Genomic DNA, 15,551 nt, shown 5'->3' with positions numbered 1-15,551 from the left:
CCAATAGATTGGCCTGTTTGGTGCGCAGGATAGCATAGTGACAGGATATGATATAAAACAGGATAAGAATAGGATTGGATAACAGCAGGATAACAGTTATACTCAGTTATCATATCCTATGTTTGGTGCACACGGGATAACAAACATGATAACTATTATATTTTGTTTTTAATAAATACTTGCTCATAATAATATGATAAGATATATTTAATTGACAAAATTACTTTTGTAAAACAATTGTTATTTTTTTAAAATTATTTTGTAATACTTTGAATTTTATAAATAAAAATATAAATAAGTAATCAAATAACTTTATATAATTTAAAATAAAAATCATGAGAAAATAATAAAGTTTAATTTTTTATATGAATCATGATCAAATAAATAACTCAATAATATATATATGTTAGATAAGTAAAATAAATATATGATATATCTCATACTATTGCAAAAGAATTATATTTAATTTTTTATAAAATTTAAATTAATATCCCTATTTGTCAATTTTTTAATAATCATTTTACTTTAAAATATTGTAATTTTAGTAAAATTTTGATTTTTTAGAATATATAAATTACAAAATTACCCCTGTGAGAAAATCACATATATATTTAAAAATTAATTATTTTATTATTTATATTTTATTAATTTTATTTTATGTATTTTAAAATATATTTTATAAAATAAATCAGTAATTTTTTTTTCTATCCTATCCTGCTGGTAAGCCAGCTCAAATTCAGCATAAGAATTATACCTAGAGAGACAGAATAGGATAAGCTTTAGGATTAACTTATCATATCCTGCTGTATTACCAAACACTGGATTGCGACAGGATATGATACAGTTATCTTATCCTGTCTCTTATCATGTGCACCAAACGAACTCTCATTGTCTTGGAAAAAAAAATCGTGATTGTCTTAATTAAATAGTTTTTTTTTATTATTTGGATAGATTAATGTTAAATTTATTGGCATATGTTAACATGACGTAATGTTTTTTAACCTGATCTATCATCCTTAAATAAAAAAACTGAAATTTAGAAAACCCTAAAACCCTAACCGGCCAAGTGACTGTAATCAAATCTCCGATCAACGTTGATGGCGTGCAATGGCGCCGGCGGCTGTCAATCCGGTTGCTACAAAGACGAAGAAACCACATGCGACCAACCAACAACTGCTCCTTCAGAAACCGATTCAAAGAGCTCTAGCAATCTCTGCATCAAGTGCAAGCTAAACGATGTCGTTTCCGGCTACGGTGGAATCGACGACGGTCGTTTCTGTGCCGATTGCTTCAGAAGCAACTTGTTCGGCAAGTTTCGTCTCGCCGTCACATCAAACGCTATGATATCTCCCACCGATAAGGTACTCGTTGCCTTCTCCGGTGGCCCTTCTTCCAGGTTAACAACACAAACCCAAAAAAACCCTTTTTTTAATCATTATTTTAATTTAATCCATTATTTGTAATGTGTGATAAAATTCAATTTTGTATGAAAATAAAAATGTTTTCTTTTTTTAGGGTAGCTTTGCAATTTGTGCATGATTTGCAAGAGAGGGCTCATAAGAATTTTGAAGCTAGTAGAGATAGGTCATTGCCTGTGTTTGGTGTTGGAGTTGTGTTTATTGATGAGAGTTCTGTTTTGTCGATTCCGTCTCATGAAATGGAAGAGGCAGTTGAAGTTATTAATTTGATTGTGTCGAGTTTAGCCCCACCGAGAAAGGAGTTGCATTTTGTTCCTATTGAGACTGTTTACTCGTCGGATTCTAGTGATGGAAAGGAGAGGTTAATTGAGCTGATGAATGTAGTGAGTGATCCTACTGGTAGGGAGGATATGTTGCTTTCTCTGCGAATGGTTGCCTTGCAAAAGGTTTGCTTCTGGATTTTGCGATACTATCTTGGTTTGAATACATATGTATATGTTTGAAAATGTGTTCAATTTGAAATTGTTAATAATTTTTCAGGTGGCTTCGGAATTTGGGTATAACAGGATTGTTCTAGGCTCGTGCATTTCAAGGATTGCTTCTCATGTCATTTCAGCCACTGTTAAGGTTTGTTAGTTTTATTATAGGCAAATGTTAGTTGCTAGTATGTTATCTTAGTAGCCAGTGTTTCAACCCTTAGCCTCCTTCTCAAATTCCTTCGGTATCCGAGGTCAACCACTGTAGCTACCCTTTGGGAACAGAACACTGAAGGTTTAGCATTTGAATTCAACTGAGTTGAAGTTGTAACTAGGAGTAAGTTAAGAATTTCCTGTAAAGAGTCTTGACTTGGGAGTGACCATGCCAGATTGAATATTTTGTGCTCAATCAAATTGCTTATTTGTTGATTTTGTTATGTTATGTGCTTTGTCTAATTTTTGTTGAGGCATTATGCTAAAACAGTAACTTGTTGAAGTTATAAGATTACTTTTGTGCGCATCTGTTTGGTTGCATTAACTCCCCAGATATACATTTTGTAAAGTGGATAAGCGACTTTGAACATTCTTTAAATAAATTTACGTATGAAGGGTAAATTTATGATGTTATCGTGTCTATTGAGCTTACAATATTTATGTCAGGAGTTTCAATGATGGAACTTTTGCATTCATAAGTACAATTCAATTTTGAGATTGCATTTATCTGAAGAATTTTGTATATGCCTAATTTACCATAAAAAAGCCTTTTACAAGGGTGATCTCAATATGATTAGAGTAAAAATGTATGAGTACTGCTTGAACCGAGTATCTCTCTCCTACATTATCATAATGCCTGTGCTATTGTGCTAAGAAAATGTGTTAGCTCCCTTTTCTTTTTATTTGAAAAATATGTAATTATATGGATTTTAGGATTCATGTCCACATTAATCCCGTACATATTAAAATCCTCATGGATTGCACTTAAGAATCGACCTTATGTAATGGGTACTCCTTTCCATATTATCATAATGCCTGTGCTATTGTGCTAAGAAAATGTGTTAGCTCCCTTTTCTTTTTATTTGAAAAATATGTAATTATATGGATTTTAGGATTCATGTCCACATTAATCCCGTACATATTAAAATCCTCATGGATTGCACTTAAGAATCGACCTTATGTAATGGGTACTCCTTTCCATATTAAAACAGGGTCAAGGATATTCATTACCTGCTGATATACAGTATGTTGACGCTAGATGGGAAATTCCAGTTGTGCTTCCTCTACGTGATTGTTTTGCCCAAGAGATCAACATGTATTGTCGTCTTGACAGGTTTGTACTCTTCTGGATATCTCATAAACATTTCCAAAGAAATACATTGGTGCTTTTTGTCTGTTCTGCTTTGCGTTTTGGAAAATTTGGAATTATTTTGCATGTTTTGTCATCTATGTTTGTCTGATTGAATTATGTAACTGCTACTGACTGGATGTGTCTCATCTCTTTGGCAGGGCAGTCTAAAGACTATTAAGCTGTCTACATGTCCGAGTTCTAGCATTAATAGCTTGGTCTCATCTTTTGTGACTTTATTGCAGGTATAATCTGTTCTACCTGACCCTTTTGATATATAATTGGGTTAGGAGTTGGGACATTTCGGTGATGGGTTTTACTTAGGAAAGTTGGTGTGACCTGTTTTATGAGTTTTATAGTGAGATTTTTTTAGACCCTTCTTATCTTTTGCGTCAAGTTCTCTTGGCTTGTCATATATGTGACTTAATTTCCGCCTTTAAGAAAACTATAGATTCATGGGCGAATGACGGGAATTGGACCGGCTTATGGACACTAGTAGGGTTTAGGGAGAACATGCTTATGTTGATTAGCGTTTAGTTTTCCCTTTTAGTAGAAGCCTGAATTGAATTAGCAACTAGCAAGTTATTAATTGATTACCTGTTTTGCAGGAAGAGAACCCATCTCGAGAAAGCACAATTGTAAGAACAGCTGGGAAACTTATTCCCTTTCATTTCAATAGGATTCCCGAGATCATTGATGGCAATGTTCCATTGGCAACTCGAAGACGCCAAAAGAGATATAATCTCAAATCCAATGAATCTGTTTCTTCAGAATCTTTCTGTCCTCTCTGCAATAGCCCGCTTGACAAAAGTGAGATTGTTGATTGGAGCAATCACAATAACTGCAGAAGTAGCGACACTTTTTATACTTCTTGCTGTTCAAGTTGTCAGTTTCAGATACTTCCATCAGATTCCACATCCATGGAGAAATTTTACACGGATTTACCTCATTCAATGGTTGCCCGGGCAAACAAAGTCAACAATGATAAATTGAATGCACTAAGGTGAGTATTTGTTTCCCATCATGGTCAAGTAAATACATCTCAAATTTGGTAATAACTCAGTCTAAGCCATCCGGCCACTGGGTCTTCTTGAAAATATTTATATAGCACCAATACAACAGGTTCTCTTTTTGGTAATTTTGCTGCATCATGCAATGAGTAGGGTAAAGAAACTTAGATTTTTACTCAGTGAGGCTAAAAAAACTAGGAATGAGAAATCTGGATAATCTCTTTTGGCTATGCTTATATTTGTAAAATCAAATTGATCATTTTGATAGGCCTAGAGTCCATAACTGTTATTGGTTGTATACTCCGTTAAGATCTTCCAGTAGGGTCTTTGCATTTCTTTCCCTGTCAAAGATGTTCTTTCAATTGTTGAGGCTTTTGGTTATACTGCATGACCATAATGTTCTGCTACCCTTTAGTAGGAGCACAATTGCTTGGATTATGTTCAATTTATTGTGACTCTGGTTTTCTACCTTTGAGTCTACTTATTTTATGACACAAGACATTTCTTCATGACATCAAGTTTTATGTGGCACTATTCTTGTCTTCAGGGAACAAATACAAGATTGCTTGCTTTCAGATGGTGAAGATGAAACTTAAGTTTAATTGCCTACACGGAGAGACTCTCAGTTAAAGGGATAAATCCTGTTTGTGGTAAATTTACAGTTTGAGTGACATATGAGAATGCATTACTTTTTGCCTCTTGCAATACCAAGAGGGTTATGGAATTTAACCTCTTAGCTATGGTGGTGTTGGTTCTCTTTCTTAACATTTGTGAGAATATTTAAAGTATAATGGTTTTTTGCATTGGTTGTATTTTTATGGGAAGTGTTGAACCACGACAATAAAGAGTAATTATTTTGAATTTTCTGATTACTGTGAAATTGTTTTTTCCCTTGTAGTAGTTTCATGTCTGCAGGTGAAGCATGTATTATTTTAGAGTAATTATTTTGAATTTTATGATTACTGTGCTTCTGTAGTCTTTAAATTGTTTTCATCAGAATTTTATCAAAGTAAATGTTGCTTGAAAATTTGTTTCACTAAGATTTTAAAGAAACACGTGATTTTTATTTTCATTTGTGTATAAGAATATTTTTCAATTTTTATGTACAAGAAAAGTAATTTTTATTTGATCGCAATGACAACGAATATTCTTGTCTTAAAAATAATTATTACGTTGATATAAGAATGACCTTCAAAAAGGGGATTTTTCTTCTTTCAATCTCTACCTTTTAATTCACCTTTTTTCCTCTTTTTTATTTTCTCTCTAACAAATTAATGGCTCAAAATAAAATTTATCGTAAAACTAATTGAGAGAATCTTCTCTCATGTAATCAGTCTAGATAATAACTTGATTATGAATTTATGATGCATATTTTGAGCGATTCTCAAGGCATGCATCAAACTCACATCTCAATTGTTAGAGAATTGTCGCGACTAAAATTGCAGTTAAAACGAAAATTTCTAATCCTCCCCAATTGTTGAAGAAGAAGAAGCTACACGAAAATGTTGATAAAAACTTTGGAGTTTCCCATATTTTAAATTTTAATGCAAAATATTACTATTTTCTTGCATGTATGTGGTTTCAAACTTCAAACCTTTTGAAAAATGGAAATCAAGAAAAAATAAGGCTTAAATGCAGTTTTACCCCCTCTGTTTTGAAAAATGCGGAATTTTACCCCCCCTATTTTAAATTGCGAAATTTTACCCCTCTATTTTATAATTTGTTGGATTTTGCCCCACACCAAAATTTTGCACAAAATCTGCTTCTGAGCCTCAAGTTTAAAGTTTCGCATAGAACTCAATTTGGATCAATAATTCACCAAACTGGTACCGAAACGATCGCAATCGAGTTAGTTTTCCACATAATCAAACTCCACTAAATTTGGAGTTACAGAGAGAGATTAATTACCATTTTAGTGAAGGACTGTTCAAATTAATTATCGTATGAAACTACTACTGGTATTTTTGTCATGCCTCTCACCCTGTTGCTCATTTTTTAATACTATTTACATGTATGGAAAGCTAACGAAATTACCCTTGTTGGCATTTCAATTTCGTCGAATTTGGAGTTACGATGCGTTCGGTAGACGATGTTGTATTTGAAGATCACAAGTAGATTTCTGCAAAATTAGTAATTTGGCAGACCTTCACTAAAACGGTAATTAAACTCTCTCTGTAACTCCAAATTTATTGGGGTTTGATTCTATGGAAAGCTAACTCGATTACGGTCTTTTCGGTATCCGTTTTGTGTATTATTGATCCAAACTGAGTTCTGTGCAAAGCTTTGAACTTGAGATTCAAAAGCAGATTTTGTGCAGAATTTTGGTGGGAGCAAAATCCAACAAATTATAAAATAGGGGGTAAAATTCGGCATTTTAAAATAGGGAGGTAAAATTCCGCATTTTTCAAAATATGGTGGGTAAAACTGCATTTAAGCCAAAAAACAATGAGAGAAATTAAAAAAGAATGAAAAATTAAAAAAATGAAGGGGTATTTGAAAAAAGCTAAATAAAACTAAAAAATTTGAAAAAATTAGGGGTATTTTTTTGTCTAACTACAAAAATTGAACAAATATTTTTAGCGATCTTGTGTTTTAACTGAGAAAATCTCCGTTGGCCGCTGCTATACATTACTGCATGGACCTCGAAGCCGAAGAAGGCGACACTCGTCACCTCCCAATCACAACGCCACCGGAGACTCACCGCCGTTCCATCTGCTCCAACTGCTGCCGCCCAAATCCAGTCTGTCTCTGTCACGCACTTCCCTCCCACCCCATTCAAACCACCACCCAAATCTTCATCCTCCACCACCCTCAAGAAGCCAAACACAAACTCTCCACCACTCCAATCCTCACCAAATCCCTCCTTAACGCCACCTCCATCACCGGCCGTCGTCTCCGCCGCGGCACCTCACCTCTATTCGACCAGTTTCCCCCTGCCATTTACCTCTTTCCATCCACCACCTCCTCACCAGCCATCAACATCTCCGACCTGAATCCGTCGGAGCTGAAACGTAACGGCGAGAACAGACTTGTGTTGATTGCATTCGATGCGACGTGGAAGCATGCGAAGGAGATGGTGAAAGCGAGCGAGGATTTTCTTTCGAAATTTGCAATTAGGGTTTGTTTGGGAATGGAAGATGAGAAATCAAGTGGCGGAAGTATTTATGATTCTGAATTGATTTTGAGGAAGGAACCTTTTGGTGGTTGTGTTAGTACTATGGAAGCTGTGGCTAGAGCATTGCGGGTTCTTGAACCCAATGGGGTTGAAATTGAGGCTAGTTTGATTGGGATTTTGAGGGAATTGGTGAAGTTGCAAGCTGGTTTTTTAAAGCCTGTGAAATCCAGGCCTAAATTGTTGAAGATGAAGAAGCTTAAGGAAGTGGAAAAGAATGAGAGTTCTGAAAATGGTTAGTTGCTTCTTTTGTGTTTGATACTGAATTCAATTGTAGTTTTATTTATGGGGTGAGGAAATTTTATTGAGGTAGTTTTAATTTATAATATGAAGCATTGATAAAGACATGAATGTTGAACATAACACTGCCATTGACATGTGACACCGGTAATAATTTGAGAAAATAGAAATGGTCGAGTATAATCACATGTGTTAGTGTCATGTTGGTGTCCGGCACCAGACACACCTTTAATCTAAAGTGTTTAGGCTACATATTTCATGGCAAAAGGAGCTAACGATCTTACTACTCGTAACTAATGAGTAGTAAGATAACGAATGAACAAGTTGCATTTTCATTTGCTGCTATATGTTGAGAAAATGCAGGGGAATTTGGATTCTCTTTATGACAAGTGTTGTCAATTGCGGATTGCTTGAATTCTGCTGCGCTATAGCGCTGCTATAACCGATATTTAACAGCATTTTGTACTGAATTGTGGAACAATAGAGGTTTTTAAAAATTCTGCTACACTGTAGCGCTATAGCGTGCTATATTTGCTATTTGAAAGTGATGATAAATATATGTTAACACAATAGAGGTTTATGACTATGCATACTAATGTTGTAGTTCATCTCATTTAAAAGTGATAAATATATTTATGAAATAATATTGATTTGTGTTTCAGAAAAGTTGTGATTCAGGGTTGGTAGTAAAACAAGAGAATGTCAATGGGTTCTCAGTTTCTGCATGATGCTGGGATTTTACATGGATAAATTGATATGGTGAGAATCCAAGCATCTAGTTTCGGTTGGTTTGACTTGTACAGTGTTCCAACTACCAGAAATTGTGTCTGACTGAAGGAACATAACGGGAACTTCGGTAAATTGTGTTGCAAGGCGGATAATTTGGCTACTGTTTTACACGTTGAGTAAAACTCTTGTACAAACAGGACTGTGTTCCTTCAACACTTGTATGACATTCTTCATGAATGGATGGCTTTATCACTTGTGTGGTTTTGCTGGTCCAAATTGATGTGAACAAATGGACACGACAATGAGAAATAAGTGGAGACATTAGATCCTCTATCTCTGCTAGCCTTCTTCAGGTATTGCCCTTTAACTTTTTACACGTTGTGATCATAAATTCCTTTTGTATTTATTTCAATCACTACAAGTCCAAAGTCAGATGGGGCCTGGGAAACTTTTTCGTATGTTTGTTCTTCTCTTCACATCAATTCTGATCTGCAAAACTGGCTCCTTTTCCTTCTTGTTCTCAAACAGTGATGAAGTCGAACATTTATAGATACTTATACTGCTAGACAAGTGTTGTAGGGTAATGCACATTATAGAGCACAAATGGCTGGAACATCATACAAGTCAAATCAACTTGGCCTAAGTCTAGATTCTCACCATTATAAATCTATCTCATTGTATAACAGATTCATGAATCATGATTTACATGGAGAGAAAAATAAAAAGAGCTACGTGAAGGAGCATAGGGCTGAGTTTCTTAGGTTTATCAACTGCCACCATAGAGAATACCGTTGAGTTTTGACACGATGACCAATCAAAACTCCATAAAATGTGTATAATATATACCATTTGAATCTAAAAAAGTATGGCCAAGCAAAAAAACTTAACAGACTGATAAAGAGCCATAATTTAATATCACAGTTTGTCAAAAGATCAAGGTTACCGGTGTCTCAACTCTCATATACTACCAGCCATGTTGCACCATCATAGAAACCAGTTCACTGATGATGTGCTGCAATCACTAGCATATGGTTGATTTGATGTGTATATCTCATTTCCATGAAGGTTCTAAATGGCATAACCAACTACAGAAGAACTATTAAGCGATCACCAGTGTACAATCTTGAGCTTCTAGTTTGAACAAAATTTTCATAGTTTGCATTAGGTTTAGAGACTACGGAAATGATACATTTTGCACGAGCCACCCATTCCTAAACTCTCATTGGTCTATACTATTATACATGTGGTTCTTATATTGCACTTTTTGTTCTTACCTTGTACATTCAATTTTTATAACACTTTGTTGGTATGTGCTTGGTTATTTGATAGAAAGGAGAATGCAAGAAGGCCATGTTGAGGTTGTTTAAAGCTTCCCACCACTGTCTGTCACTGACGAGATCATGGATTGACAACCTGAACTTGAAGATTAAGCCTCTCTCATAAGACTTACGTCTTGGAAAATCAAACACTTGGTGAAAAATAAAGAGAAAGTCATATGATAGGCCAAACCAATTACGAACATTGACACACCATATGCTGATGTTATTGTATACTAGGGGTAAACCCGTGCGTTGCACGGGTTCGATTAAAATACATAATTAAAATATTTTTATAAATTAAAAATAATAATTGTGATAAGTATAATCACACATTCGATTAAAATACATTGTTAAATAGTTTTTACGATATGGTTATATTCAATATTATATATGTGTAAAAACAAAAAAAGTTGTTCAGAATTAAAATAATTTTTATTGAAATGATGTATCATATTTTATTTTAATTGTGTCATCATATAAAATCTTAGTTTTCGTTATATGAGTTGCAATTTTAGTCACAAATCACTTTGCTTTTTTATTTTTAATGTATCCCTTATTTATTTATTTTCAATAAGAGTTGGAGGTCATACATACTTATACTTGGTGAAAATATTGCTCATGAGTAATGTTGAACTAAGAAATATGGTGGTTTTGACATTTTTTATCACGTGATCTCGTGTTCTGAAAATTACCTATCAAATAGCAACGTTACTGCTTACTCCATTCTATACAATTTAAGATGCCAAATAACTTATCTACTTACCTCCCTCTCGTTCTCTTGAAGTTTCTTATCAATTATTCACTTGGTGAAATTTTATCTCGATTTTATTAGTCTCGATTTTCAGGAAAATATATCAACCCAAAATTTAATTATGGGCTCGATTAAAATACACATTTAAAATATTTTCATAAATGAAAAATAATAATTATGATAAGTATCATTATATATAATTAAATGATTGATAATATTTTAAAATATAGTGAAATAGATAGGTTTAATATTAATTTATATTAAAAATAAGAGGGTTATTTAGAAATATGAAATTTTGTATTGGTTTATATAATTGATTTTTTATTTTTATATATATTTTTGCTCAAAAATATATTTTAAAGACAATTAATATAGTTTTTAATGATCTCTTATAATATTCCGTCAAAAAAAATGATCTCTTATATTATTTATAAGTGTGAAAAGATGTATTATATTGTGTGTAATTTTAATTTAATTTTTTTTTTGGGTCTCATTAGTGCACTCGCAAGTTGTTTTGTTTTTTTATTTTGATATATTTTTTATTCTTCTCAATAAGAATTATAGCAGCAGTCATCCTTGCTAAAAATATTGTTTATGAGAAAGAAAAAATCAAACTCAACTTATAGAATGTGATTTATATATATATATATATATATATATATATATATATGGTAGTTTTGTCTTTTTCATCTTTTGTTTATATTCCATGAAATTATGTATAAAATAGCAAAACGACTTATTATCTTCCATCCAATTTATGTTTTCTTATATTTTATGAAAATAAAATTCTTGTGCTGATATATTGACTTCTTTTAAAATTTTACGTCAAACTTTCACTTGGAGGAGTTTTTTTTTTTTTTTGACACATAAAAACTTGGTGGATTTATTTTAACTACCAAAGAAATTGCAAATGAATGCATGCAGGTTTGATTAGAACATAATTAAAATATATTATTACAAATAAAAAATAATAATTATGATAAGTATAATGACATATATATTTAAATTATAGTAACATGATTTAGTTGTAATTCTGTTATATTAAAAATAAGAAAGTTGTTTAGATAAATGAGATTTTATATTGTAGATTAAGGACATAATGAATATAATTTTTAGCGAGTCTCTTATAATATCTCATAAGTTTGAATAAATGTATCATATTTTATTCTAATAGTGTAATCGTATACAATAAAATTAAAAATTTAAGTGTGTTCGTACAAAATAATAAATAAAAGGAAAAACTAATATATCTCATAAGTTTGAAGAGATGCATCATATTTTCTTTTTATGGATCGTAGTGGAGAAATCGTAAGTTGCTTTGCTTTTTTACTACGGTGTATTTCTTATTATTTTCAAATAGAGGCGATTTGCTAACAATATATTCCATCCAATTTATGTTTTCTTATATATATTTTATGAAAATAAAATTCTTGTGCTGATATATTGACTTCTTTTAAAATTTTACGTCAAACTTTCACTTCATGGAGTTTATTTTAACTACCAAAGAAATTGCAAATGAATGCATGCAGGTTTGATTAGAACATACTTAAAATATATTATTACAAATGAAAAATAATAATTATGATAAGTATAATGACATATATATTTAAATTATAGTAACATGATTTAGTTGTAATTCTGTTATATTAAAAATAAGAAAGTTGTTTAGGAAAATGAGATTTTATATTGTAGATTAAGGACACAATGAATATAATTTTTAGCGAGTCTCTTATAATATCTCATAAGTTTGAAGAGATGTATCATATTTTATTCAAATAGTGTAATCATATAAAATAAAATTAAAAATTTAAGTGTGTTCGTATAAAATAATAAATAAAAGGAAAAACTAATATATCTCATAAGTTTGAAGAGATGCATCATATTTTCTTTTTATGTATCGTAGTGGAGCAGTCGTAAGTTGCTTTGCTTTTTTACTACGGTGTATTTCTTATTATTTTCAAAAAGAGTTAGAGGCGGTTTGCTAACAATATTGCTCGTGAGAAAGATTGAAATAAGTTTCAATTATAGAATATAATGTGATTCATAGATATTAGTTTTTCTTTTTTCACCATTTGATCACATTCTTTGAAAGTATGTACCAAATAACATAGCCGCGCGCTTATTCTACTCTATGTAATTAAACATAACTTATATTTAACAATAATACAATTTTTGTGTTGATATATTAACTTTTTTTCCTCTCAAACTTTTACTTGGTGAAATTTTATCTCAACTTTTATTTGTGAGGATTTTTTAGTTTATTGTCCGGTTTACCTTATTTTAATTGCTTAATTCTTTTATTTTTAGTTTTTTTTTCTTTGCGAGATTTACCTCCGTCCAATTTTGTTTATGTAATTGAAGTGTGGATTGTTTAAATAATTACGACGAAATTTGTTACTGTAATTCCATAATAATCATCAAATTACCAAGAAATATATATATTTCATCAATCAACATCACCATTGTTAGTGCAAATCAATAATAACCATCAATTACTAATATATAAATCGTTATATTTAACAATGGAGAATGAGCACACAAAATAAAAAGAAATACATATATAATTAGTATAAAATGTTAAGAGTTGGTAGACTAATTTATACTTATAGAGTAATTTTTACCACAAATTTTTTAATGATTTATTATCGTTATAAGAAACATGATCTTCTCATACATTCATTTTTCTTATTGTAACTAATTTACAAATGAATTAAGGTGGATTTGTGGTTTTATTTTCACGGTTACTTCAAAAGACAAATTTAATTGAATATAAATAAATAACTGCTTTATCACAAAGAATAGGTAATATCAAAATTAAAATGTTTTTTTTCCAGTTACAATGAAAATGATAGTTTTGTTGTTTTAATAATTTTAGTTATATTTTCCTTGAAAAAATAAGTGATATTGTTGTAGGGTAGTAAGTAAAAATTGTCTTCAAACTTGTTTGATACTTTACTACAGATGAATAACAAAAAAAAAAATTAGTTTGTAAAAATAAATAAATTTAGTACATATAAATATGGTATTATGAAATATACCAAAAAAAATGGTATTATGAATAATAACATAACATAGTGGAAATGTACTCAAAGATATATATACTCACATAAATTGTCGCTTTTCATCGACTTTCTTGAGCATAAAAGTTGCAACAAAGACAAAAATAGAAGTCCCTCTTTTATTCTTTTATCCTAATTCACATGAAAAAATTGTCATATCTACGTTAAGAAATAAAAAAAAATAAAAAATAAGAAAAAAGTTAGAAAACAAACATTATATCAATAAAAATAAGGATGTCTAAAATTTTCACACAATATGTAAGAGTAACATAATTAATAAGTTGCTATATATATAGAAACTAATAAATTGTGAAGAGATGAAGAACCTATTGAGGAGCTGTCATCCAATAGTTGATTGGGGAAAAGTGATGATGAAAACTCAAATTTGCACTACAAATTAACATTTAGCATGTGTGCACAAAATCATATATTTATACACACAATGGTTAGGGATGGGAAAAGATGAAGGTTTAAAGGATTATATGATAAATTTATTTGTCATAGTTAAGGAATAAGAGTTAAGGAATATGAAAGAATGGTAGTTTAAAAGTTGGTGTGCAATGTTAATTTTTTTTTAAGAATAATAGCACAATAGTAATTAATTAATAAACAATATAACTAAAGTATTTTTTTCATAAAATTTATTTATTTATTTTGTCAAGCATGAAATTTTTTTGAGGGGTAATTTTTTATTTGGTTTATTTATTTAAAGTAAAATTTTGCAAATTGCAAATCATATTTACGCATGCATGATTTATATTTTATGTTTGGTAGTGTAAAATATGAAAGAGCATATATCTATTCATTATTATTTTGTAATTTGATCTTTTTTTTTCTTTTCTTTCATTCATTATTATTGGGAGCCATTATTATTGTAACATATAAATAATTACTTTGGAAGATGAATGAACACACAAAATAAATTGTGGGACAAATTTTAAATAGATATGAGAAGCTCTCTAAAGCATGCCACATCATCACAAAGCTTGCTTATGAGCAACTCAACATTCCTTTTACTAGTAAAAGATTTGCAATGATGTAAAAAAATTGATTGTTTATGACCCCTACCAATGCTAAAAGTTAAAAGCAAAGCTTCTTCTCTTTTAGGAACTAAACATTTGTGCATCCTAGAATAGAATTGGTTTCGGACAATATACGGTATTGATGTGAGATTGTGTGAATATACATATATTTTGAAAATTAAATTTCAATAAGTAAGAGAAATAAAAGATTTGTGTTATGAATAATATGTGATGAATGTCCATTATGGTGTAGGTTTTCTTGTCCCCTACATATGTCTTATAAATAGCACTCTCATTTTCATGTAAAGACACACAAAAAAGAAATACTATAACTTACTTTCCTCTTTCTCTCTACTTGTTTTCTTACTCTTTTAACTTTGTTTTACAACACGTTATCAGCACGATAGTCTCTCCTCTTTCAAGAAAGGTATAGCAACAAAGAGAAGTGACAATTTTATTTTATGTATGATTTTTTTTATTCTATTCTTTCAGATAATTTTTTCTTCTCGTTTTTTATATTGATTCACAAACCTACGATCCAGAAGTATCGTGGTGAAATTTTTGAAATATGAATCCTGAAGATTCATAGTGTGATAAAATTTAAAATATGAATCCTGAAGATTCATAGTATGATGAAATTTTAAAATATGAATCCTGAAGATTCATAAGCATACGCTTCTATAAGTACCATAAAATATCTTTTAAAATATGAATCTTGAAGATTCATAGATATAAGTAAAATGAACATCAATCCCTGAAGGATTGGATAAATAACTGATTGAATATATATTTGATCTATTATACAATTCTTAAACAATTTAAAAATCAATTTGTATTTCCCACGAATTCCTGAAGAATTCATTACGGATACATCTTTCATCTTTGAAGGATCGTACAAATAGATCTGTTATATATATTCTTGAAGAACTTAAAAATTATAGAGTGATAAATTAAGTAAATGAGCATCTTTTATTTTTAGAATATACGAAATCTTGATGAATTCAATTGTGACA

General features: G+C 30.8%; 2 protein-coding genes across 4 annotated transcripts; both read left to right on the top strand.

Annotated features, from left to right (window-relative positions):
* Positions 1 to 974: 974 nt before the first annotated feature.
* On the top strand, positions 975 to 5,118 carry LOC123888328 (cytoplasmic tRNA 2-thiolation protein 2). The gene is made up of 7 exons (XM_045937358.1): positions 975 to 1,396; positions 1,516 to 1,864; positions 1,959 to 2,045; positions 3,100 to 3,221; positions 3,403 to 3,481; positions 3,845 to 4,239; positions 4,794 to 5,118. Exons 1-7 carry the CDS (start codon positions 1,098 to 1,100, stop codon positions 4,840 to 4,842), a joined length of 1,380 nt encoding a protein of 459 aa, XP_045793314.1. The 5' UTR covers positions 975 to 1,097; the 3' UTR covers positions 4,843 to 5,118.
* Positions 5,119 to 6,810: 1,692 nt separating this feature from the next.
* LOC123888327 (tRNA-uridine aminocarboxypropyltransferase 2) lies at positions 6,811 to 9,933 on the top strand. Of its 3 annotated transcripts, none has more exons than XR_006802040.1 (3): positions 6,811 to 7,653; positions 8,337 to 8,740; positions 9,717 to 9,933. XR_006802040.1 is itself a non-coding variant. In XM_045937357.1 (2 exons), exons 1-2 carry the CDS (start codon positions 6,882 to 6,884, stop codon positions 9,752 to 9,754), a joined length of 810 nt encoding a protein of 269 aa, XP_045793313.1. In that variant the 5' UTR covers positions 6,811 to 6,881; the 3' UTR covers positions 9,755 to 9,933. The 3 variants fall into 3 exon arrangements, 1 of the variants encoding a protein (XP_045793313.1); XR_006802041.1 differs by having other exon boundaries at positions 8,321 to 8,740; XM_045937357.1 differs by lacking the exon at positions 8,337 to 8,740.
* The last annotated feature ends 5,618 nt before the right edge of the window (positions 9,934 to 15,551 follow it).

Source organism: Trifolium pratense, linkage group LG6 (genome assembly GCF_020283565.1).
Source record: "Trifolium pratense cultivar HEN17-A07 linkage group LG6, ARS_RC_1.1, whole genome shotgun sequence".
Taxonomy (NCBI): Eukaryota; Viridiplantae; Streptophyta; class Magnoliopsida; order Fabales; family Fabaceae; genus Trifolium; species Trifolium pratense.
The sequence above is the reverse complement of the archived record's forward strand: the minus strand, read 5'-3'. Positions and strand labels throughout refer to the sequence as shown.